Genomic DNA, 26,215 nt, shown 5'->3' on the forward strand with positions numbered 1-26,215 from the left:
CAAGATATATTACGCTTTCTCAATGATTTTGAATTAAATTTCATTTCTTCCTCGCACGACTTAGCCACGAGAACAAAGTCAAAAGGGTACCTAATTAAGTAAACAGTGAATGACCATGAAATGGACTTGGTCTGATTTGTTGAATCCAATTGCTATGTTGTCTCATTGCGTTCTTCCCGTGGGTCATGATTTTAAACTATCATATCAACAAGACAATAGCATGTAGTGTTGGCCTATCAAACATCAAAATTTAAAAGGGTCTCTCTCTCACTTGGTTCCAAAGCAACCTCTGGAGGACAATTATTTGCAGAACTAGTCCAAATCAAAAGAGAAGAAGCCCCACTAAGGGTACGCGTATAGCCTAACTTTGATGTGAATGCATGCAGTCTTCTTCAATTCTTCGGCCCACATTCAACTTCATCATCCCTTGGATCTCCAACATGTAGCCAATTTTGATTTGTTCTCTTCCGAGTCCCTCACTAACGATTAATATAGGAGTGAATTGATATGCATGCAGTGTTGGATTCATTATAATAGGAGTGAATTGATATGCATGCAGTGTTGGATTCATGATAATCATCATTACCGATAAGGTTGGATGAATTAATCTTTCACAATGTGATGAATTAAGATTTAAATTCTTATTAGAAGAAATATTCACATGTGGATTGTCTCCGAAGGAGAAAATATGTGGGAAACCAAAAAAATTAATGATAATAATCATTTTTATAAGTGAGAAGATTATTTTGGGCAACAAACTTGCTTGTGTGCCGACATAGGTATTTTATAAGTGAGAAAATATTTGAAGTGCACAATACACTTATTACTAATTTAAATTAAAGTATTTCATGAACTTAGTTCACTTTAATTTAAAATTAGATAAATAGAGCATCTCTTATTCGCTTTAGATCGAGCTTTTAATTTAAGAATAGGCTTCTATTTACTTTAAGGAAGTACGTATGGAACAAGTTAGAGTCAAATAGAGATACACTATAGGCGATGAATAGAATATTTTGCTTCAGATTCTTTTGTACAAATCACAAAATTAGTCCAATGTCGTGAGAAGCGACTATTCTGCTCAATCTTATTTTTAAAATATGGCTAACAACGTACTTTTAACACATTCATGAAGTCAATCTAAATTTTACATATGATATGGATCCAGTTTTTAATTAATGCTCCTATTTTCTTTCTAGTGAGAATGTGAGATATCACCAAATAATAAAGATTTCAATATTTTATAGTCTGAGAAAATGTTAAATACACCTCTAAGCCACCCAAGAATATTCAGCTAAATTACTTCTAATTTTGTGTGTGTGTGTTTACTGGATTTTGTGTATTCTTTTAGTAAGCAAACATATCTTAATGCTTGTCCATGTCTGGTAAAACAGAATTGCCGGATTGATGACATTTATACTCACATGTTTATATAGGAATACAAAAAAATACAAAATTCTGGATATGGTGAATAATCAATTAATCTAATTCCAAGATATCAAATTATCAATGGTATGAATTGAGGTGGAAAATTTGGCAAGTTGGCTTGTAGGACATCTTCGACGCAGTTTGCTCAAACTTCTTGACAGCAGCTTCATTTTCTTCTAAGCTTGTTTCAGTGAATAATTGTTTCCACCAAGATGAACTCCGCATTTTAGCCTTAACAGATAAAGTAGAATGCTTAATTGCTTATATATAAGTGAGGATAAGAAAATGGTCTTCTAAAACATTATTACTATCATTTATAAGGTGAGCCTTGGCGTGAGACTACAAAGTTGATTTGCTGCCTTGTGATGTGGCAAACAAAGGTTCAAATTCAGGAAGCATTTACTTAATATTATAATGAGCTCTAGGCTAAAAAGACAAATAAAAAATGACCATGAACCAAGATTATTATACGGGTATTCCAGCTAGCTCAATTAGCATTTGTCATTAACAGTTTATTATGCATGTGCTTTGTTGAAGGTTGATTATGTTACGTAGTCCAACTGCTAGAAAATCCTTTTCATGGCAAAATGGTACCAAAATTCGAAGATAATAGTACTTAGCTCCTCTGTATATTTATGTGCTTCTATTTTATCACAATATTAAGTACTATTATCTTCGAATTTTGGTACCATTTTGCCATGAAAAGGATTTTCTAGCAGTTGGACTACGTAACATAATCAACCTTCAACAAACACAAAAGCTTTGTTATTTATGTGCTAGCTTTAGATTCTAAAGCCACATAAAAGCTCGTCACTGTAGTTGGAGAATCTAAAGCCTTATAAACCTCACACAGAAACCCCATACTTCCCTTTGCAATTGGATCCTAACATCCAACACACTCCATAGTCTTCCCTTTGACTAGGCTGAAACAAACACTGCAAAGCCTTGATATCAATTGATAAGAACCTTAGGAGAACCATACCACAAAAGCTAGTAGTTGTAGTTGGAGAGAGTTCAAGGCCAATCCAATACTTCCAATGTGGGATTCAGGTCTCATACCTTACAATTGGATCCTAACATTCCACCACCATCTACATCCCCACATTCACGTGAACTGGCTATGCACTAATCCTTTGACTAGTCCCAAGCTAACATTGAAATGCCAACATCAGCACCTATGCTGTTAATTTGCATACGAGAAATATGGTGAAAATCTCTAATACCAATTGATAAGACCCTTAAAAAATCACATTACACAACAAAAGCAAGCCACTATATGGTTAGAAAGTTCAAGGTCTAATAAACCACACACCAGAGTACCATACTTTTAATTTTAACATGGGACTAAATCTCAGCTCAAAATTAAATCCTATCAATAATATTAGTGGGCCAATAGTGGTTAGACAAATGGTATTTCATTCAGTCCTTAACTGCCAAGCTCTAATGTTATTTTTATCATCTTATGAGCAATATTCTTGAGATAATTTGAAAACGAAACTCATCATCTGCTTATGTCCGAACAATTTTTTGTTAAAAGAAAAAAGAATTATAGCAAAGCATAAATTTAGTAGATAAAATCCCATTTATGAAGATGAAACACCAAGTCACGTATCTAATAATCTAATCAAAATGGATCAGAAGACATCATATTTTAATCAATGAAAATATGAAATGCAATTTAGAACATGTAAAAGAAGCAGTTTTAGTCCAATCAAAAGCAAAGGGTATTAGAAAGGTTTTAGCCAGCTAGAGAATGCTACTCACTGGACGGCCAAATTTGGATAATGGTGCTATTTTAGCTCTCGGTTGACCTGGGTAACCTGAAAAAGACAGGAAAGCATCAAACTTACAGAAAGCCCATGTACAATAGACATAACATGATCAAGAAAAATACTATTCTTCAAGAGTCAGTTTGGTAACAGGTAAAAAAATTGGAGATGATTTTTTCAGACAATTTTGCAAATAAAACTAGTCCAAGAGTATGTAATCCCTATTTTTTAAGGTGTGCCAAACTCAACATAAAGTTAAAAACATTGAAAAGACATAGCACATCCAAAACAAACAATGATACTCTTGAATGGAAATTTAATTAGTTGGCAAAAATATGCATTCAGTGTTTGAGAGGTTACATTTATTTCAAAATGAAGTACCTGTGAAAATAATAATACCATCAGAAGATACCCTTGCTAGCTCAGGAAGAGTTTTGTTTATATATTTTGGAGACAGGTAATCCAAAGCATCTGACACTATAACATGAGAAAAAGACTTCACCCTGTATGGTAAAGGGAATTTTATATCTGCAACACGTATAATGCCTTTCTGCACAAGAGCCTTGCAGTTCCTATCAGCATCGTCTAAGTCATATGGCTCCACACCCCATGCTTCAGTTTCCCCTTCTCTTAAAAATTTGGAGACCACCGAACAACTCTCAGGGCCTACGTGCAAAACATTTTTCATGCTGCCACCATATGCATTCTTCAAAACAGGAATTGCACTTGGAACTTCAAAAGTGCATGAAAAATCATCTGCAAGATAACACAATTTTGAAATTTGTTAACGAGAAGTTTAAGGAATGCCTTTCTAAGACAATGCATGTGAGAAAGAACAACTTCATTTTTGCTAATCAAACTGCAGTTTGACCTGTTTTGACAAGGATAATAGATGAGGTATGAAAAAAGCGCCAAGTTAAAAAAAAGATAAGTTTGTTCATTCTGTTTCACAGTGGCACAGAGGAAATATACAAGGCAGATTTTTTTCAAGGATGCTATTAATTTGAAAAAATAAAAAATTATATTCGGGGTAGGGAAAGACCAGAAAAGCAAAGATGTCATCATTTGAAAGTGATCAAAATAAAAGGCATCTTACTGCAGAGTTTATGGTTCTAAAATTTTTCAATATGCAAGACAATTGGACTTAATGCAAATTATAAGGAAAAACATGTTCAAACTTCTGATTATACAATAGACTTTAGATTTTCTAAATCTAATAAGCCTCTAGTCATCCTCCATTCTCATGCTAATGTATCTCTCCGATTATAAACCTTCTCTCTGACTTTAAACTTTACAGCAAACTTGTCTAAGAGAAATACTATTGATACAATAATTCCAGCACAAATTATGCACAACTGCTAAGGTAGAAATAATGCGACCCTCTTAAAACCTTTTCAGTGAACTCAGCTGCAGCTGCATCAGCAGTTGTAACTTGTAAGGGATTATTACTATGACAGAGATTGTGGATAAAGCCTTCCTTGTTGTCTGAATAATTTCCTCTCTTTAGGGAATAAAAACGAACATTTTGGAAGAGGCTGCTATGAACAAACCAAGGGAGCCTTTTATACCATAACTAATATCTAATTTATATGATTAGATACTCAGAAGACTATCATCTACATTAATATAAAACCCGGCAAGTTGCTACCTACGTAAATGGGTGCTAAATATTGATGGAGAAACCATAAAAGGGTACTCAAAATGATAGCAGCTTCTATAATCAACAGGATGAGGAGCTGCTCTAGCAACCAGAGCCCTCAACTCACAGGGTTTAGAACTTCATATCATGAATATTTTCCATGTTCCCTAGGTGCATCCTGATTTAACGATAAGGAACTTGTTAGACTATTGCTAATCATCATATTATTTTGCAATTGTTGCCTAAAACAATTTCCCAATGCGTGGAACTTGTTCCAATTTGTAATGTATTAGCATTGCTTCCCCTTAACATTCCTTGCAAAGAAATTCTAGTGCTTCTAATCAAGCATTATGGCTTCTAAAAACAAAACAGAAAAAAGCAACAAATAATTTTAAATAAAGTAGTCCCAATAGCATTCTGAAGACAAGGTGACATTCTTACCTTCAGCCATGCTAATCACATCCTTTCTTCCTCCCAATATACCTGTCCACTTAAAAATATAAGATTAACCAGCCCATAAACATTAGTACAATAAGTTACTTACATTTAGGGTGGTTTAGTATATTCATAAAAATGGGGTAAGAAATGAGTTTAATTAGAATACACTGATAGTGTAAAAGGTTTTAGCTTTTTTTTCAATGTCATCCAATTCCATATTGCCGTATAACTGAAAATTGTCAATTTTTATAGCAATTACTATTTTTTGGTCAACCCGGAGCTATATGGAGCTTCTTATTTGGGCACCCAACTAATCCTCTCCTGCTAGATCGGCCAATTTTGGGGTAAAGTGATACACCTCCAGTTACGATTCCATGCTGAAGTCAGGGATCGAACCTAGACCTTGGTTAAGGACCCAAGTGTTGAACCACTTCTGGCAACAACTTTTTAAGCTGATAACGTATAAAAATAATTATCCATTGATTGCCATCACCCCCCCCCCCCCCCCCCCCCGCCCGCCCCCCCAGCCATTAAAGAGAAACAAACCGTAACATTAAAAAAGCTTGTTACCTGACCCGATACAAGCATAAAGGATGAGAAGGATGGCTACCTGAGATTTTCAATAAAAATTAAAAATTGTTAATCTACACAATTGTATTGTATTATTACAAACACAGAGAGAGAGAGAGAGAGAAGTGAAATTACAAATAGGACAAGGGATATGGAGAGTAGAGGAGAAGATTTGGATTTGGAATGCAAGACTCCTGAAAGACCGCCACGTCTCGTGGAACTTGCTTGTTTCCTTGTCATTATTGTGTCTGCAATGCAAAACAAAGCATGGTGGATGATAATGGAAGGAATGGAAATGAAGAGAAGATGAAATTGGAAATGGAAATACCTTAATTAGAACGCATTCATAACATAGCCTTAACCGCGTTCAGCAATGAAGAAGGGAGATTTTAGATCTAAATCTATGAGATAGCAATAGCATGACATTACAGCACTAACTTAAACAACAGATCTCACCGGCAAACCGCACTACTCTCAATTCTCATTCTATTCTACTACAACGCGCCATTACAATTAGTATATTAATAATGATATAAAAGTGCTGTTTGTTTAAACTTAAAAATGAAAAAAAAAAAAAACATTTTTTAATAAGTACATTAAATTTACTTTCCAAAATATGCGCAACAAGTTTAGATAAATATATTAAGAAAATATAAAATTTCTTATTTTATCAAATAAGTGTTTTTTAAGAAATAAATTTAAATAAAACTTAAATATATTTTTTTCTATGATTTAACATTTTTTTTATTTTTTTCTTTAAAAAATATTTTAGTCCTTGTAAATGTCTTTGTGTTGTTTTTTTTTTCCTAAAATGATTTTGAAAAGTGAAAAAAATGTTTTGAATAGTTACTTAAAGTTCTTTAAATGATAAAAAATAAAATAAACAAATTTTATAAAGATTAAAACAAACAAAAAAAAATTATAAAAACGAAAATAAAAAAATACTAGATTACAAGACGTAAAAACATTTAAGCCTAATATAAATAATGTTACTTTAGTCACTAAATATAAATCAGAAGGAAATCATTAATTGAAAATCTACCAAAAAATTATAATTTTAAATAAATTCTAACCATTAAGAGTGTTATTAGCATTCTTCCTTGATTACTTTCTACCTAGTTAATTAATATAAGTTAGTATTTTTTTCCAATCCTTATAAGAGAGAGAATATATTTTTCTTTTTAATTCATTGTATTTATTGTAAAGTAATTAAGACTATTTTAGTCTAAAAATAATTGATAAAAAATAACTTATCTTATAAAAATGGAAAAATATAAATGAAAAAAGAGTCTTATATTTAATGATAGAGATAGTAATTATAAATACAATAATAATTATATTTCCTCTCAAAAAAGAATAATAATTATATTTATTAACTTATATTTTTATTATATGAAAAAAGAGTTATACATTATTGTGTAAACAGTTTTATATAGTTATTTAATCACAACTTATAATAGTAAGCTTGTTAATTTTTAAAATAATTCACATAATAATTTATAATTAAATGTAACTATTTTGTACTGAGTACTTTCCAGAAATTTCTCTACCATTAGTAAGAAATTATTCCTTTTCAAAATAAAATAAGACTGCTCATGTACAACAAAGAAGAAGATATAACATTTCATACTTCCATTTTTCCAGATGTAAGTGTTTTATCTTTAACACAATAAATAAAATTTATTGTAGTTTTATAAAATAATCATAGATACAATTTAACTCAATCTCTTACAACAACAAACACCTTCAACACAGTAGCTAGCTGATATGAAAACCCTTTTTAAAACAAAATGGCTTGCATGTTTCAATGAGTCCGCAGTGCCCAAGCCCAAAGCATTTGTAATTAGTGCTTGAAATATCGCCCAGTGTTAAAGTTCACAATTTTATATATGAAGAAAAATCCTTGCTTCTGTTCTGTGAAGTTTTAGCATAAAAATTATATGGAACTATATATAAACTTTTGTAGTTTTTTTTAATAAATAGCCCAAGAAATAATGCAAATTATCATTTTTTCCATGTGAATAATATGTTAAAAAAATAGAAAAATAAAACTATTTTCTTTCTTCCAATTACCTAGAGTCAGAACCAAAGTAACAAATAAAGTTTGCAAGAGAAAATATTGATAGAAGTAAAAACTCATTTTAAAAAGATTTTACTTTTGAATTCTAATTTTTTTTCTTGTGAGATGAATATTGTTATCCTTCTCATTATATATATTGACTATTGAGGATTATTATTTGTACAAATAATGGCAAGTAATTCCTTTTTAATCCAAACGTTTATGTTGATTAATTTATAACTCCTACTAACAATTTAAAAGTTATAAAATGCTTTATTCTGTTGGAAACTTTTTAAATGGCACTTTGGTTTTAATTCAAATGGCTTTATTGGCCATTCAATTACCCGACTGTTATTTTTTCAAAGGATTATAAGCTTTTCTTTCTTATTTGCCAACATACTAAAGAAGAAATGTTTTTTTCCTCTAAAAAATTGGGGGGTTTTTTATGTTAAAAAGAAGAAATGATATTGAGTTTTGACAAATTAATGCAGAGAGCTCTTCTATTTTTCTAGCATTAATTTCTCCATTTCTTTCCTTTATTTTACTTTCTTCTACTTTGTGTTCTTCTGCGTATTGTTTGTGTTCTTAAAAAAAAGGTATTGTTTGTGTTTTTTTATTAACCCAGTAATTTGTATCAAATATTCATATATTTATATCATATTTTAAATAAATTATATTTGTTAAATTATGAATATTTCATCTATTAATATATACTACTACTACGTACTAATAATAGTATTAATTATTAATACTACTAATATATGTAATAAATATATTGTTTATTTAGTGGTAACAAATATATGTACAATTTTAGTAAAAAAAAGTTATATAGGTACAATTTTCTTCTCCGTTCATACATGATATATTATAATTTTCATACCTATATCAAAGAAATGCATTAGTTTTGTGGTTAAGAGCTGTTGTTATAACCTTAGATGGGATTTGAATCCTTCTTGGACCACTTTGATAACTTTTTTATTTATTTTTGTATGCCATGTCATTTGTTAATTTCAAGTCAATAAAATTCATTAAATATTTAATAGAGAGAAAAAATACACAAAATTACAATACTTGACGATCCAATTTGTTCATGCAAGAAACTTAAGATGATAAAAAAATCATATAAGTATTTGAGATACTTGGGGACCAAAAAATAAAATTAATCCTAATGAAAACTAAGATTTACACAGAAGGAATGTATATTGAAAAATGTTAACAACACATTGTAACTCTTTAAAGTGTTCTTTTAATTTTATAAATAAAAAAAAACTCTTTTCAATACGTTTTTTTTTATTATTAACTAAAATTTATTAAAAAAATATAAAAGTTGTATGAGTTTCACTTCTTATTAAATGAGCTCTATTTTTTTATTTTTTAATAATTCTTAATAAAAAAATGTGTCACAGAAAACAAGTGTATTAATTAGTTATACTCTTCATATACAATTTATATGCGAGAAAATAGCCGAATAGTGAACATGTCGTTGGTCAGTGGCCACAATTTTCAGAAGTTTTATATCAACACTGCCATCTTTTATGGTTGCAAACTTTAATTACTTTTGATCTTGCTATGTTGAATGTCAATGATGTTACACCATGAGCTATTCTTAAAAATAATATGCTCTGATAAGATTATTGATAAATAAATATATTTTCATTTTAAATATTGCCATTCAATATTTTATGTAAGAATTAAGAAAGTTATTAAATATTTTAGTTTTAAGAAAATAAGAATTCATTTGAGTATATATTATTTTCTCACACTATAATATTTTCTTATCTTACTTAAACTTAATTAGCTTTTTTTAAGTAATAAATAATTTAAAATAAATTAAATGTTTTAAAATAATAATTTTTTAAAAAAATTTAAATAAGTGTTACAATTGAACCTAAGTTAAGCAGTGAGGTTTGTAGTGGCGTTATGAAACACAAATAAACAAGGTAGACGTTGGATATTGAGAGCATACCACATAAGTTGTTGCATCAAAATAGATTAAGGTTCAGACAAGTTTCCTTGCATGTGGATTTGTTGTCTCCCAGCATCTTAACCTAGTAAAGCACTAGACTTATCTGAATGTGAACAAACATGACATTTTCTGTTGGAAAAATGAATTGCACCATTTGTTTGTGTTTGCTAAAATTTTAGCATATTTTCAGACAAGTTTGTAGTTTCACGTCGCAATGCTTCACCTACGAGCTCCTCATTGGCTTTTATGGTGTCACACCAAAATAAATTAGTGTATTGTAAGTATTAATTATTTATAAAGCTGTCTTTTGGTATATTAGCATTACACTACAACTACAAATACAGTCTGTTGATAATTCTCTTGCATGGAAAATGTAGTAGCAGTACGAAGAGGATAGCACCAAGAAAGGTTTAATCATATTCTGTTTTATCTATTAAATTCTAATAGATGAAATGACTCTGAACCATGTGTCATATAAATAACTAACAAATATAATAAATTTTCTGTGTGTAATTAAGTCATTTGATTCACTTTTTGTAAAAAATAAAAAAAAGTCATTTGATCAACTTATAAATTAGTTTGACTAGTTGTATAAGTTAGTTTAACTAAAAATAAATTTATTTAGTAAAAAAACACATTTTCCCTTTTAAAGAATAGTAGACAAACTTTAGTGAAACAAATTATTTATTCTTGGGAAAAATAGGGATTTCGTGTTTAATTAATTTTTACATATTTTTTAAATAAAAACATAGTGAGTGATTTGTAAAGGTAGTTATAAGGATAAAATAATAATTTAATGTAATTATAAGGATAAAATGATTATAAAAATATGTACATCAAAACATCCTATTTCTTTTATATATAATTATACATTAAAAGAAAACAATGTGCTCTAAGGCCAACATACATGAACCTGTTTTGGGTTTTTATGGATACAATGCAACTTCGGCTAAAACTTTCTGCACCCCTACTATTGTTTCCTGCTGTGTCCCATTGCATTTCGGAAATTTCAATCCGAGATGCATTTCATTCCGTAATTGCATTGCATTTTAGATTGGACTTTCCAATAATGTAATGGGGTGCAGTAAAAAGCAATAGTAAGAGTGCAGGAAGCAACATCCTACAGTTGGACTAATTTAGTGTGACTTGTTCTATGTCCAGCTGAACAATATTGGGCTGAATATTAAGATTCTGTTTCCATGGATCTCATCACTAAAAAGTAATTAGGGGGAAATGCCCCGAGTTTGAGTTTTTAATTTTTTTTGAAAATAGAACAGTGAAAACAAATTATTTTGTGGCTTTAAGCAAAAATCATTATAAATGTTTTATACTACCTCCTCCATTGTTAAATATAATATATATTTTTTTCAATTTTATTTGTCTTTTTTTATAAAACTCTTTTCAAATTGTTATTTGCATTAATTATTTTTTATCCAAATATTCTTATTTACTTTACAACAAATACTATCTATTAAAAAGATAAATTGGTTATCTTTCTTTTAAGGATCGGATAAGAAGATAAACATATATTAATTAATAAGTAATTAAAAGTAAAGAGAAAGATTAAGAGTCCTAATATTTTTAAGGGTATTTTTGATAAAATAATATATATTGTTAACAAGTTTAATGTAACTAATTATATTAACCAACTTTCATAAAAGTGTGAATTAATCGTTTTCATTTTCGATGTTTTTTTAGTCAATATCTTTAATAGCTGTAAAAGCAGAACGGAAGCAATATTGGGTGATTAGAGTGGTTGAAAGTATAAAAGTATACGGACTAATCGACTCAAAAGTCCAAATTGACTTTAGAGTTACTTATTGCATGTACATCATCATTAGATGGAAGAAAATGGCAATTAATGCAGATGTTAGGGGTAGGTCTATCTGCCAATATGCTGTCATAAAACGACTAAGATTTAAATTTTTTTTTTTAATTTCACCGTCATTCCCGATTCAGTCATGATTTTCAGTTTTGATTTGTAATATGCATGAAGCAACTACCGTACCATTCATGAACTTTATTTAACCCATGTATTTTTTTTAAAGGAATTTAACCCATGTGTTATTAGGTGGTACTACTGGCTAACTGAGGACACATGCATGCCAACAACAAATGAGAAAAAAAGGTTAAGGAATTATAAAAGCAGAGTTTTTTACATTTTTAGATTCTTTTTACTTTATTTTTTATTGGAGGATTAATAACATAGACAGGAAACTGCAAACCATTTACATGAATTGAAGTAAATTACACAAAACATCATGGACAAAATATTTTGAAATGATAGGAGCAATATTATATATATGTATCGTTTGTTGCTTCTGTATGCCAGAAATTATGTGTTGCAATTTCAACGTTTTGATAAGATGTTATCCTTCAATGATGATAATACTTTGGCTGCAAATGATCAAAGCTGGATAATAATAACCAAAATCTTAAATATATTTCTATATCTTTTAATTTTGACTATATAATGCTAACTTTTTCCCTAATGGTAGGCTTAAGGCCAGATGATTAAAATTGCTGATATTACAGCTATATGCAACGAACACAAAAGTTAAAAGTCCCTTTAATTTCCAAAGATATCAAATCCGGTGATGTTATTAATCAGCATGAAAATGCAGGATCCACGAAGGCACAGAAGAGGTGAAAGTTGAATTAAACCACAATGCAATATATCTATGAACAAAATATCTTGGACAAGACATATATATATCAAACTTTTTTGAAACTCTCTCTTTGATGAAGCCGTACACATTGCAAATATGCCTCCACAATATTCTTCTTCTGGCTAATATTTTTTGACTTCATAATAATGTGTCACTCTTTTGATTCTGTCCACGTTGATTTTGCCGTCGGCATGCTTCTCTTTTATATGGTTGTTTCCTTGCTGCTTTTTTGCCTTGTAAGGGCATTTTGCTACCATATGCTAACTTTATCTTTTTTAAATTTGGGAGGTCACGCCCACTTAATTAAAGGCAAAATGATCCTTGGTTAACAGTCTATATACTATTTTTTCACATTGACACATTGTATAAATTATATATATGTACGAGTGACCAATTGGATACTTACGATTTCCTTGTCATGCCAATAATTTTTCAGTAACTAAACGTTATACAAGCTTTTCAGAAGAACAGTACGTGTGATGGTATATTGAGAGGCGTGGATAAGTATGCAGAATATACTGCTGAGATAAAAAAAATAAAAATAATTGTGTGTATGCATAATTCTCTTAACCAAAGGCTTTTGGCATCATAATCACTGGCATGATAACTTATGGTGATTATTACTATGAGTCGTCCACGAGGGGATGACGAAATATTAATCATGTTAGAGATCTATATATGCATGCTTTTCAATTACTCCCATCATTTCAAATTATCAGTCACTTTTTATTTCATAGTTTTTGTTACTTTAAAAAATAATGATGACTACACTTTAACAGTTTAACTCTCTTAACAACAATATTTTAGTTGAAGAGGACTATTTTATAAATAGTATTTGGGGTTATTAAAAATAGTTAACTCTCATATTTTCTATAGATGCATGTTTAATTCCCCTAACACCACTAAAATCTTGTTTGGAGGACAATCTTCTTCAGGAAAATCTGTGATCTTTTAGTGTTCAAACTTCTCAAAGACTAATTAAGTAGTTTAGGTATGCACAATATTGTTTTGAGTGAGTCTCTATTAACAATTTCAACATGTCATTTACGTCATGCCTAATAATATTGGGGTGCCTCCCTATGCTATCATTTTTTTTTTACCAAATGAATAACTTCCTTTAAGATATATATATATTACTTAAAACAATGTAATTTCTTGTTCAATTTTTGAATCTCAAAATGGTCTTAGGGATCAATTACATCCTATTTTCTTCCCTCGTGACATGTGTTAACATAGATCATGGGCACTAGAGTAGGGAAAAATAAAAATAAAAACAGTAACTAAAGTGTGAACGTACCCATGCCGAGTGAGCTTAATCACTTAAGATAGGCAAGGTTGCTTTTAAGGGCCAATATCATCATTAGAGTGCTTATAATAATATAATAAAAGAAAATATGTAAAAAGTTTTTGTAACTATGTGGCTTTCCTTAAGGCAGCAGACAAATTGCAATACGATACATGCCCATTAAGTCATCAATCAGATCACATAAAGTCATTCTGAGGTAATCTAATTTTCCACCCACTGCCTTTTGTTTGAATTAGGTAAGGGGAATATCTGCTTCCTTTAGACAAAGTTTATCAATTAAAAAAGTGCAAGTAATGATGACCCTGGACGTGGTGAATCAGTAGCAATGACGTGATCAAGAGGATCATTACGGTCAAAGGGATCAAATTAAAATTAAAATTCATTATTCATATATATCTCAAGGCCCAGTTCTGCTTAATTTGGACACATTCTGAGCTGGGTTCTGTACTTAGGAGGACCAGCAATGTTGGAACTAATGATCAATATTGAATGGTGTCTCCCCCCATATTGCCTTAATAATTTCACCCTCTCAATCATAACCTTTTTATAGCCCTTCTCGTCCGTTTCTATCATTGAATTGACAAAATCTGGCTACAAGGATATGATTAAAATGAAAATTCAGGAGTTCTTTACTAGTAAAATGTTAAAAATGTAACGATCTGAAAGTTTAAATTAAACTTGCTGATAGTGATAATAATATTTAGACCCTCAATTTTACTAGCTACCAACCTCTTTCCTCTCGTGTTGTCCATGCATGCAAAAAAGACAATAAAAAGGATTGAAATTTTACTTGAGTGAACAAAAAATTAAAAGGACCATTGAGCTATGAAACTATGCATCTGTCCAAGCTGCAAAAACTGGCATTTGAGGCAAAGTAAGTGCTGGCCTCAAATGGGGTGAAGGGTCCCAAGAATTCACGTTATTTGGATTAGTAGCCAATAGTTTTGATGAAGTTGAAGGCACTCCAGAGAGCATTGGCAAGCTTGTCCTTTCAGGGCTACATTCTCTTGAGCTGCTCAAACTTGTGGCCAATGAAGAAGGATTTGACACATGTGTTCTCACCTTACTTGATTCCTCTACTTCTTGATGAAACATGTTTTCCAAAGCCACTGAGAAGGACTGGTTAGTTCTGTCACTCTCAATTCTCGGTGGAATATTCTGCTCAAGTTGCTGAGAGGATTGTTGGTAGAGAACCATCTTCCACTGATCATTTTGGGTCTCACAGCTCTTCTGATGCATCAGAATAGCAGCTTCTTGAGTGTCCTCATATGCAGAAGGCTTATTGTGATTTTGATCAATGTACTGAGTTCCATTGTCCGTCGTCTCTTGGTTGCGCCTAGCAAGCTCGCTGCTAAGAAGGTTGCTGCTTGCCATGATTTTCTCAACATCATATCTTGTTATGTCAAAGTTGGTTACAGCATTCCCTCCTCGGAATTTTATAGCAGCAATGTCATAGGCTTCAGCTGCTTCCTCTTGTGTACCTAGAGTTTAATTTCATAAGACTAATGATTAGCTTGTTGTGCCAATATTGGATCTTTTTTTTTTTGTTTTCTCTTTGGTATAAAACAATGGATCATTTTTTTGGGGGGCCAGACACATTGGAAAAGTACTATTTGGTAAAAAAACATATGAGTTCAGTTGTTTTTTATGCTACAAACATTGGATAAGATTTTTTTTAAGTGACAAATTAAGATTCAAAGTTAATATTGCATTATACTGAATAACAGCATTAGTAAAAGCTGACTCTCCGGGACACAGTCCTCTACAAATATTAAAGTGGCTCATGCATGATCAGCTTTATCGTGACTGAAAAGATGAGCACCAAATATTATGTTGTCAAAGTCATAAAGCACCCTCTCTGTGGCTTCCTACTATGGGGAAACACAGTTATTGGTACATGAACACATTGATGCATGCAAATAAGGTAAAAAAAAAAGTACATTCAGAACAGAAAAATAAAAATAAGAGTTATTCAAATTAGTATGAAAGAACTCACTGAAGGTTCCAAGATATAGATCTTTGTTTCCAGCCACTCTACCAATTCGAGCTTGCCACCTTCCATGTTGGTGGTGTCTGCTATCAAATGAACCAAGTTTGAAAAAACTTTAGAAATTTCATTTTCAGATATAAAAAATATTAGTATATTACTAATCAAATTGTAATTATATACTGAGTGGTTGTTGGCCTATGAGACCTTGTTACTCCTCTGTACATGGAAGCCCCTCTTGAGAATCCACTGCTTTTTCTGAATGAACAAAAGTGATAGATGTTATGATTAAGGAAAATAGTTGTTGACTATTTGATTTCCAAATGACAAATATATAGCAACAAGGATTTTACCTTCTCAAATGAGCAACATACTCTTGTCTAGTCATGTTCTTCATTTCCTCAAGTTCATTTTGATAATTTTCCAACTGTTATTAGAAGAGAATGGAAAAGAAGAAAAAAAATGCCATAAGATTATTATTTTAGTCACAGTTACTGAAACTTGAGTCAGTGGAAACATGGAAGAGAAAAGAGAAATAAGTTATTAGTTATTACAGGAAAGTTTATGTGAGTGGAGGGTCCCCAATACTTGAGTGCAGCTAGATCATAAGCTCTTGCAGCTTTTTCTTCCATATCATAACCCCCTAAAATCAAAAGTTTGGAATGACTTGAATAAACATCAATTTTCCTCTTTTGTTGACGTCATAAGCATTTTATTTAATGATATCTATCTTTAACTGTCTGGTTAATCTAAGCTATAAGAATTTCAACCAGAATTTTAAAAACTAAAAGATATTAAGGTCTTATAACAAACATTACCTAAATAAACTGAGATTCATCGTAATTTCGGTGGCATTCCCCGCAAAGCAAAGACATAAAACCAAAAAAGAATAGTGAGTGGTGACTATAAAAAATGCAGATCTTTGCTGCAAAGGAAACAGTGGAACTCAAATAGATAGATATGTTTGACCAAGACAATGCACAAGAGAAAAAACAAAAGAAAAAGTGATTGAGAATATAGCCCCTTTCTTAATACCTTGTCTTCCTTTCCTGCTTTGCCCCTCTTTCTTGCAGCTGTTGTCCCAAAGATGAGCTTCATATCTCCCAGTCCACCTATGCCTGATACACAAACACCCTTTAGAAATAAAGAGAAAAATCATAAAACACAAAACACAAAAAGGGTGATGAACAGTTAAATGTGTTGGAGGATGCTCATTGCTCATGCATGAACCATGACACAGAATCTTATGCAAATTAAGTGAACAAAGTCATAAACAACTGAACTACATATTATAGCCTTATTGTTTTAAAATACATGAACATATTAATGTAATGTTAATTAAGTGAGGATGTTCATGCATTAAGCCATGAAAACCATGACACAAAATCTTAAGCAAATCAAGTGAACAAAGTTACAAACAACTTACTGAACTATATTATTATAGCTTTAACTTATTGTTGTTTCAAAATGCATAAACATATTAATGTGATGTTAATCAGCAGAAGAGAACTAACTAACCGTGTTACACCTCTATATTGAGAGGTTCTTTGTCCAAAGGTGTCAATGGACTTCCTATGAACAATTTGCTTCTGGTCAACTTTTTCAGATCCCCTCTTCTTTGTATCCATGGCAGCAGAATCAATGACAGCAGATGAAGCACGGTGTGAACTTGTGACGCAGCTAGACTGAGAGCTAGGACTCATGGACAAGCTCAAAGATTGCAAGTCACCATAAGCCATTGATCCAATGGACCCTGATTCACCACCATTTTCCTCCACATGATGAGGAACAATCATCTTTGACTCATGTGCATGGCTAGCTTGGAAGTTCCTCACTCCCCAACTCTTAAGGCCAGCAACAGGAACAGAAACAGCATCATCACCCATGTTTTGAACCTGAAGATTGTTGTTGTTGTTTTCTGAAGTTTGGCTTTGCTTGGACCCTTCTAACATCATATCATGGTTTCTCAAGGTAGAGTAATATGCTTGAAGTTCTTGTTGCTGTTGTTGTTGAGTGCTAATGTGTTGGACATGGTTTTGGTAAGTTTGGTTATTATTTTGGTCACGGCGTGAGGGTTGGTTGTAAAAAACACTGTCTAAGCTCAGAGGCATTGTTTCTGTGGCACTACATTCATAGTGATGATGAGGGGTCCCCATTGCTTCCCCACCTAAGAAGTTCTCCAGTTTTGGTGTTGAAGTAGTAGCCATTGCTTCACAAAAATAGATAAAAATTAAAAACACAGTGATCAAGAGGCTCAACAATTAGTATATAGTGCACACACACAAAAAACAAGGTCTCCCAAAACAAGACACAATATAGCAAAAAATAAAATAAATTGGACTAACTAACCTTGTGCTTGTGACCTGCTCACAGCTTCCATTCCATAGAGAGAGCCATCAGATTTGAGGGGCATGATAGGCAAAGCTGAATACAATCCAACATTTTCCGCTTCAAGTCCATAGTAGAAACCATAGCTACTAAGTGGAGTAGTGTGGTAGAAGCTTGTAGGAACCACTTCAGCGGCAGCAGAGGAAGGTTGTGTGTGTGTAGAAACTCCTATATTATTATTATTCATTTGAGGAGAGAGTGAGAAACCCAACCAGTTGTTGTTTTGATTATTAAGGTCAACAGTGTCATCATTTTCCATACTCTTCATTTTTCTCTCTTAACAAATCACTCACTCACTCCTTCACCAAAGAAGGGAAATATATCTATCTACTCAAAAACTAATAATTGGGAAACCATATCCACTATCTAGCATCCCCACACCACCATTTAGACCAATTTTTTTTCCTTTAGATTTTGCTAAATAAATAATTTTTGTCTTGGTTGCAAAACTGACGGCCAAATCTAACAAACAATGTAAAAAAATCTATCTAGGTCCTGCAAGAAACTGCATCATCTATAAAACTCTCTCTCTCTCTCTATTATATGTGAGTGTGTTGGTGTGTATGTAATGTATATAAGGGGTGTCTCGGTGGACACATTTCTAAAGGAAACAAAGCAAGTTCCTTTAAACTAAACAAAAAGAATGTGTTCCAGCAAGCAATGCTAGGCATCCTTCCCGCATTCCATGGGGATCCGTGTATGAGAAAGACCTTCGCTTTTGCTTTATTCTACTACGCTATCCCTCCTTTCCTTTTCTCTTTTATGCAACACTCCTTAGTCTTAGTCCTTGTTATTAGACCTTAGTAGCCACACTCTTGTATTAAATTAATAATAACAATTAGTTATTGTTATCCAAAAAAGACCAGTGTGCTGCATCCCACAACAGGCCTCTTTTTGCACACTGGATGCGAATGCAACATCAAAGACCAAAACCATGACTCTCTCTCTCTCTCAAATTTATTGGTCACACTCACATCATGTTACAATAAGTAAAATTGTTTATAAGCTACTGTCCGAGAATAAAGGTAGACAATATAGGACTTTTCACAATTCCCTCCAAAGATGTTTGTCACAATAGACAACCCTACTAAAATATGATCACCAAGATAGAATATAAGTTCTAATATTATTTTAAATTTTATCTTAAAATCAATGGACAATAAATAAAATTATTTAAAAGATACATAAGTTAAAAAATTAAAACAAACAATATGAGACTTTCTTAACACTATATTACTTTTATTTATGTCTAGATCGCATGTATCCCACCCAAGTTAATCCTATTTAAGTATAAGATTTGACAACAAAACCCTCCCGTCAAGTATTTAAGTGGATGCACATTGCAGAAATAAATTTATATATTTGTATTTGTATATATATGAATAAATGAAGGTTCATTTAATGTGATGTGGGGTGTTGCTACTTTGGTTGCTTGGTTGGTTTTGGTGTCTGAGTTCCTGGGGACGTTGAATTAGATTTCACGGGCCGTGGACAACGTGTCCCTCCCTTGAGTCACTTCAAAACAGTTTTGCAGATCCTGCTGCTCTCTGTGGCTGTGGACCCCTAGTACTACTACAACTTTGCAACTACAGGACAGGTATCTGCCACCCTTGAGAGTTATAGGGGTTGGCTCTTACGACGTCGTTTCCTTCTAGTCCAACTCTCTTGTCCTCCACTGCACAATTTCAATATGGTGTGGCTTAGTCTCTCTCCTTTTGGCCATCACACAATTTACCACTAGGTCTAACCAATAACAGTGATATTTCAAGTTTCAACCACTGGCCAGTGACCTTGTTTTTGGCCTCTTGGCACTTTCTTCCTACTGGGGTCATCTCAATTTTGTTAACTAATTAACTTAATAAAATTCTCACTACCCACATTCACTATTTTGATGCAGCTATTGTAACTTCAACATTTTTGGAGTCTCTTCAATCGCATGAAAAATCACAATTATCGTAGCTGTGATTGCATCGATTATACTTATCTACACTATTTTGACCATGGATTTGGAAATTTGTTTCTTATGCACCAAATCACTTCGGGAGTAATTTTCACGTTTTATTATTTTTCAATTGGACGTGAAAAACAGCTCATACACACATTAACGAGTAATAACGATGTTGAACCAAACACACTATTAGGCAACTAAAGGACGCACACACGCTACACTAAAGAACTTTAATATTGACATGAAAAATTATATATCTTTAACGTGTGATTATATCGTGTTTAAAATTTTTTGGACTAACAACAATTACAAATTACATGTGAGATTAATCTCTAATCCGATAGATTTAGAAATACTCCTAATCTCTAACCAAGACAAAAAAAATACACAGAAGAAATATTACTTATACATTCATACAACAAATCTTATAATTAAGAGAGTGAAAAAATAAATAAATGATGTGATATAAAAATACATATAAAAAATTTTATATAAATTATTGTATGAATTACTATAATTTTCATAAAAATTGCAACTAAACCTCAACCAAAATGCTAAGTGCAATTTAAAACTTACTTTTATTAGTTATTATTAGTCGTTGGAGTTCTATAATTAGGGGATTAGGGAAAAAAGCGCCAGAAACTAATACAAGCTTACTGGCATACCTGTCCTTAACAGTTCTAGGGGGACCTATTATTGTTGGCATTCAAGAACATAAAAGGTTCAAGATGAGCATGCTAGATTAAGTTTCAGGAATGTTCACACTACTAATTAAGGGTGAATGGTGCTTTATAAAGTCAAAGCGTGGGATGGGATGGGGGTGGGATACGGAACAAAACACTAGAAAGAAAAATGATATTAGGATGTGATCTAATGTGGCCCAATGCTACTTGGGTTACCATGATTGTCTACGCCACTCATCAAGCATCTAGAATAGAGAACTTTTGGTATAAAACTATAAATAGAATAATAATCTAAAAAAATTATTGAGGTGCATTTTTTTTAATGGGATGGCCCGGATTGTAGTCAATCAATACTTACATCAAGACAAAAAGTGTGATAGAGGTGAAGTCACTAACATTCTTCAACAGGGAAACTAGCAAGTGGATAATCGTATTCGCCCTATATCAGCACATTAATTATAGCAACCACACAAACTTTTGCTACATCTTTTAATTAGTTAATTATAGCAATTGTTATTTTCTCCCTAAGTTGTGATTTGTCATGACTCATCTTCAACATATATACTGTATAAAGCAGTTCTTATACAGTTTACACATCCCAACAAGGATTTTTTTGTTGGTTTCCCATTGAAATGTATAGAGGGTGTGAATTTTATCCAAGAGGAGCTAAGGGAAAATGTGCCATTTTCTGTGGAGCAAATCTAATTCAAAATTTGAACCATTAACGTGAAAAGTGTGTGCTAATGTTATTGCCATATGCGTTTTGGTGAGGCTAATAAATAGCAGCTCACCACTTCGAGAAGCAAGGATGAAATAAGACTAGAAACCTACGATAATTAAATTATGCACTCTTTTATTGAAGTACATATATTTCTTGCACGATGAAGTGAAGGCCTTTAATAAAGATAAGTGGATTTAAATTTTATTGTATGTAGTGGAAGTGTGGGACAATCAATTTCACTCAACAAACTTACCTTTATGTGATGCATACATTAATTAAAGCCTTATTACAAGACATTCTTGGTACAATCCTTGGCAGACATTTAATAAAGTCTGGATTTGTGAAACTACAGTAACTTCACATGAAGCACAACAACAGCCACTAAAAAAAAAACCAAAAAAAACAGCAGGATGTGAAATTTTAGCTCAATAATCTTTTTTTTTTCTTTGCCTTTAATTAGCATTTGAATTTAGAAATAGTTGTGTATACGAGGTGTATTTGGATGTGTGTTTATAAATTTGATTTTATGTGATCTTAATTTTGTACGTGTAAAATTTTCAATTGTTGGCTTACGATTTCGTAAAAATCTTCATATGAGAAAATTTTAGCTTTCAAAGGGTCATTTCACTAACACACTTATGCATACACTATACACTTGGAAAAAGAGTAAATTTTCATTTTAATTTTTAAAGTTAAAAGTGTAAGTTACTTTAGTTTGACTTTATAAAATTTCTGTTTTAATTCTTGATTTTAGAAAACATTATTTACTTTAGTATTATATATATATATATATATATATATATATATATATATATATATATATATATATATATAACACTAAAAAGTAAAATAAAAAAGAACAAGTGGAATAACTTTTATAAATCTAGAAATTAAAATGAAGATTTTATAGCTAGAAATCAAAGTGATCCACACTTACGATCTCAGATACAGTGAGTTTACTCCTTGTCTAATATTCAAGATCCAAAAACAAGGAGAAAGGTATATAGTTTGAACAAAATTAAACTCCTTTTCCGACAGTTTTTGACGTAGACCACGATCACATTGTTTTTTTTTTTGGCAGGCACGATCACATTTCTTTATGATCTAACTTGAGAAGCAAATCACTTGCCCTAGTTACTATCGCCATATTTACGAGGAGAATGATTATAAATATATACACACTTTCCTTTTCATACCCTTTTTTACTGTATTTTCTTTTTCTTTTTTCTTTTCCTTTCTTACCACATCACTTGTTATATTTCTTATTTTCTCTTTCTTTTTATCTATCTCTCATTTTTTCAATTCCATTATCAAAAATGGAGTTTATGTTTACACAGAGGAAGGTAAGAGATCATAAGAGTGAGGAATTTTTTCTTGTCGCCCTTTATCTTCCCTACACTAATTTTCATAAATATGCAAAGTATTTTTTTTCAATTTAGATTTTCTCTATCCCCGGCTCTCTTTATGATACATTCAATTATTTTGTCACACGAGGAGTGCTATTTTCTAGCACACTTTTTTTAACACAAATTTTTCTTTTAATTAAAATTACAAAATAAGAAAAAGTGAAATCCATCGAATTTACAAATTAATTACAATAAATTTCAACCAATTATAAAGTTGTGTCACAAAGTATATTGCTAACATCTTTCTTTGACAATTTTTATATTCTCTTTTTCTTTTTATTTTTTTCCCTCTCTTCTACTACACTCAATTAACAGTATAAGATATGAGTCTTATTAACCATTATCTTTAGAATATTTTTAAAAATCAAAATGAGAAAATATTTATTATAAAAATCATATACAGGAGAGTGTAAATTTTTTATAAAAAAACAATTTTATGTATCAAAAGTCTTTTTCTTTTTAATTTTTTAATTAATGCGAAAGGATACCGGTCAAGATTTATGATAATATGGGGGGTGTTAAAAAGCTTTAAATACACTGGTTCCGTTTGATCACTATAATGATTAGTTTGCATGCAAATTTGCGTGACCAAATTCATGGAGACAGGAATTCTAGAGTGCATGATGATGTTGTTAGAGAGAAAAAAAAGAGATCTGAAACGGAGTTTTGGCAGTGAAAGAGAGACGTAGCACCAGACCAGGAGGAATGTTGAGAAATAGAAATTAAAGAGACCCTCTTTTTGATTGTTGTAATGATGAGTATATATATCCATCCCCACCAAGCACTAGAGACCAATTAACATTTTACCCCATATTGGAACAGTGAATGACAAATAAAGGGAACTAGCTGCCTTAGCGAATTTTGCTTTCTTTCCATTTCATCACCATCCTTTTCATGTGGGACGATAGGGGATTAGGGGGAGACTGTGTCGGTGCCCTTTTTTCTCCTTGTTGGCTTCCAGCAATGGGCTAGCTAATTTTTTGTTAGCAACTTATCTTGTTATCAGTTAATAAAGTCATGTAGTTTCATAAATAATAATCACATTGGTGGGTAGGATTATAGAAATATAACGATAATAATCATAGAGTTTACTTTATATACATTGTCTTATTAAAGAATTTTTGTATTACTAACTAATTTATTAGATAATAATCTAAATGTAACATAAAAAATAATAATTCTAATTATAAAATAATTCATAATTGAGCGTAAAAAAATTATATTATCAATACTTTTCAATTAAATTCACAATTACATCATATTATTTTATCATTTCTTTTTTATGTAATAATTATGTGCGTGTTTGGTTTTCAATTATGTTGAACAGAACACCGGTCTATCCATCATCTCTCTTTTTTCTGTATTTTTGTCTTGGAAAGTGGGAAAACTTTGTTGAATGTAATTTCAACAAAACACCAAACACAAAAAGATATATATTGTAGAAATATATATATATATATATATATATATATATATAATCACATAGATGTATATTATTCAATTTACCTAAGTAGTTAACAATATTATCGATCATAAAAAACAAAGTGATATAAATCCTTAAATCATATCGCCTTTGATTTCATTGGTATCCTGGTGACTATATATGTTCCGCAACTATATATTATGCTCTGCACCTGACTTTCAGTCGTGGATTTCTCTAGCTCCCTAGTTTATCTAGAATAATTGTATGCTCATATAATAGAGGTAATTAGGTTATGTTTTTTTTTTTTGTGAATTTAGGGTATTTCATAGTCAAGAGTAAAGAACTAATCCCTAGAGGTATTGGAATCTATGTAAGAGGCAGGGTCAATTGGGTTTGGGTTGAAAAAATCAATCCAAATTTTCAAATACTAATGTAAGTAGATGAATAGTGAAGAGGTGCATTCCAAGAGGTGGTGGATGTATCTTGACTCTTGGAGAATCCCGCTATCATAATGAGAGGGTAGGTGCAGAGATGGAATTCTTAATGTCCAGTAAGTGTTATTTATGAAGGAATTGGCATGATCCTTTGCTATATAAAAGGGTTATGTGAAGAGTGAAGACACCACTCAACCTAAAGATAGGGCTTTTTTTTTAACGGGTAGGTTTTTTTAAGTTTGTCTAGAAAACTTATAATGCTTTATGAGATAATGAATATTTGTTGAGATGTTCTCGTAGATATCGATAAGCGGTGTCAAATTACATTAATTTTTGTGTCTTTTGCTATTTATATTTATGATGCTGTTGTGTGTCATAGACCTTTGATCTCCATTATACATGAAGGAATTTTTTCCCAATAGTTTGGTGAGTTACAATTTTGATACTCTTGACCTTGAGCTAAGGATTGGTTCGAAAAATTAGAATGTATAATAATATAATATAATATCATGTGATCAAATAAATACTAGTACACTAGATCTCATGAAAAAGAATAATGCTATTATAGGTGATCTCTTAGGAAATTTTCGTGTTGCACCTTTTGAGAAACAACCTACAAGACATGAAATACTTAGAGGTACGACTTTTTTTTGTCTATTATGGTCTTACTTGATTCAAACAAGATTTTCCTTAGTAAAATATACTAATTCGACAATCCTATATACTTCTATCAACTCCTAAATTGTTCCTGATTTTGCTTCTAATCTTCTACCTCTTTGTCATCACTCAAAAAGACATGAAATAGAAATTTCTAATCAGAAGATGAAGAATTTTTGGAAAGATTTGAATCAAAAGGAGTGTGAAGTGGCTGAACTTGGAAGTCTTGATGAGGAAATGGTCTTGCTTGTAGAGCTAATTGGGTCAATATTGAACTAGTAATAGAATTGATGTTGACTTCGAGTCATCAGATTATTGCATCATGTATAACAACTAAATGCTTAAATCCTTTCTTCTAATCCTTACTAACTTGCTATTTAAGCTTTGCTAAGGACATGATTTCATATTCTATTCTATTCAAGGATGATCCAGGTTTATCCTTACTAGTTTCTGCTTCTTGCTAGAGAGATTGATAATATTCAAGGTGAACTTCTAATTCTTTGCCTTTCCTAATAGGCAGAGATTCTAGCGAGAAATCAAAAAGATGAAATCGAGTAATCTTTTTGAAGTGAGGAAGAGATTAGAGGTTGCTAATTGTGTGTTCTTCTTAAGGAGATCTCTGGATCTAGAATTAGGAATGTTTGAAGGCATATCTTGAAATATTTCCATATCAGCTCAAATTTGAGAGCTTCTTCATATTTATGTGCAAGCTTCCCTAATTCATCCT

The 26,215-nt window shown here is 31.5% G+C and overlaps 2 protein-coding genes across 6 annotated transcripts; both read right to left on the reverse strand.

Annotated features, from left to right (window-relative positions):
* Positions 1-1,376: 1,376 nt before the first annotated feature.
* On the reverse strand, positions 1,377-6,339 carry LOC114392088 (probable pectin methylesterase CGR2). Of its 2 annotated transcripts, none has more exons than XM_028353123.1 (7): positions 6,170-6,338; positions 5,977-6,089; positions 5,842-5,881; positions 5,275-5,316; positions 3,576-3,950; positions 3,190-3,245; positions 1,377-1,656 (listed from the first exon to the last, which is right to left on the reverse strand). In XM_028353123.1, the coding sequence occupies exons 2-7, from the start codon at positions 6,079-6,081 to the stop codon at positions 1,504-1,506; spliced, it is 771 nt and encodes a 256-aa protein (XP_028208924.1). In that variant the 5' UTR covers positions 6,082-6,089; positions 6,170-6,338; the 3' UTR covers positions 1,377-1,503. The 2 variants fall into 2 exon arrangements, with proteins under 2 accessions (XP_028208924.1, XP_028208925.1); XM_028353124.1 differs by lacking the exon at positions 1,377-1,656 and adding an exon at positions 1,663-2,605 and having other exon boundaries at positions 6,170-6,339.
* Positions 6,340-14,207: 7,868 nt separating this feature from the next.
* LOC114391996 (AP2-like ethylene-responsive transcription factor ANT) lies at positions 14,208-18,989 on the reverse strand. 4 transcript variants are annotated; one of them, XM_028353031.1, is made up of 9 exons: positions 18,178-18,989; positions 17,347-18,037; positions 16,864-16,946; positions 16,647-16,655; positions 16,383-16,471; positions 16,182-16,255; positions 16,036-16,086; positions 15,838-15,917; positions 14,208-15,322 (listed from the first exon to the last, which is right to left on the reverse strand). In XM_028353031.1, the coding sequence occupies exons 1-9, from the start codon at positions 18,482-18,484 to the stop codon at positions 14,673-14,675; spliced, it is 2,034 nt and encodes a 677-aa protein (XP_028208832.1). In that variant the 5' UTR covers positions 18,485-18,989; the 3' UTR covers positions 14,208-14,672. The 4 variants fall into 4 exon arrangements, with proteins under 4 accessions (XP_028208832.1, XP_028208831.1, XP_028208830.1 ...); XM_028353030.1 differs by having other exon boundaries at positions 15,838-15,914; positions 16,012-16,086; XM_028353029.1 differs by having other exon boundaries at positions 16,012-16,086.
* Positions 18,990-26,215: the final 7,226 nt, after the last annotated feature.

This window comes from Glycine soja, chromosome 17 (assembly GCF_004193775.1).
Source record: "Glycine soja cultivar W05 chromosome 17, ASM419377v2, whole genome shotgun sequence".
Taxonomy (NCBI): Eukaryota; Viridiplantae; Streptophyta; class Magnoliopsida; order Fabales; family Fabaceae; genus Glycine; species Glycine soja.

What these genes read in the sequence shown, in the direction of transcription:
- LOC114392088 (XM_028353123.1), bottom strand. Translation starts at nt 6,081, where the DNA reads ATGACAAGGAAACAAGCAAGTTCCACGAGACGTGGCGGTCTTTCAGGA. An exon ending in TTATGCTTGTATCGGGTCAG is followed by an intron (nt 5,317 to 5,841) that starts GTAACAAGCTTT and finishes TTAAGTGGACAG; the next exon opens with GTATATTGGGAGGAAGAAAG. An exon ending in TGTGATTAGCATGGCTGAAG is followed by an intron (nt 3,951 to 5,274) that starts GTAAGAATGTCA and finishes GTTATCTTGCAG; the next exon opens with ATGATTTTTCATGCACTTTT.
- LOC114391996 (XM_028353029.1), bottom strand. Translation starts at nt 18,484, where the DNA reads ATGAAGAGTATGGAAAATGATGACACTGTTGACCTTAATAATCAAAAC. An exon ending in TATGTTGCTCATTTGAGAAG is followed by an intron (nt 16,087 to 16,181) that starts GTAAAATCCTTG and finishes TTGTTCATTCAG; the next exon opens with AAAAAGCAGTGGATTCTCAA. An exon ending in TCTATATCTTGGAACCTTCA is followed by an intron (nt 15,323 to 15,837) that starts GTGAGTTCTTTC and finishes ATTAAACTCTAG; the next exon opens with GTACACAAGAGGAAGCAGCT.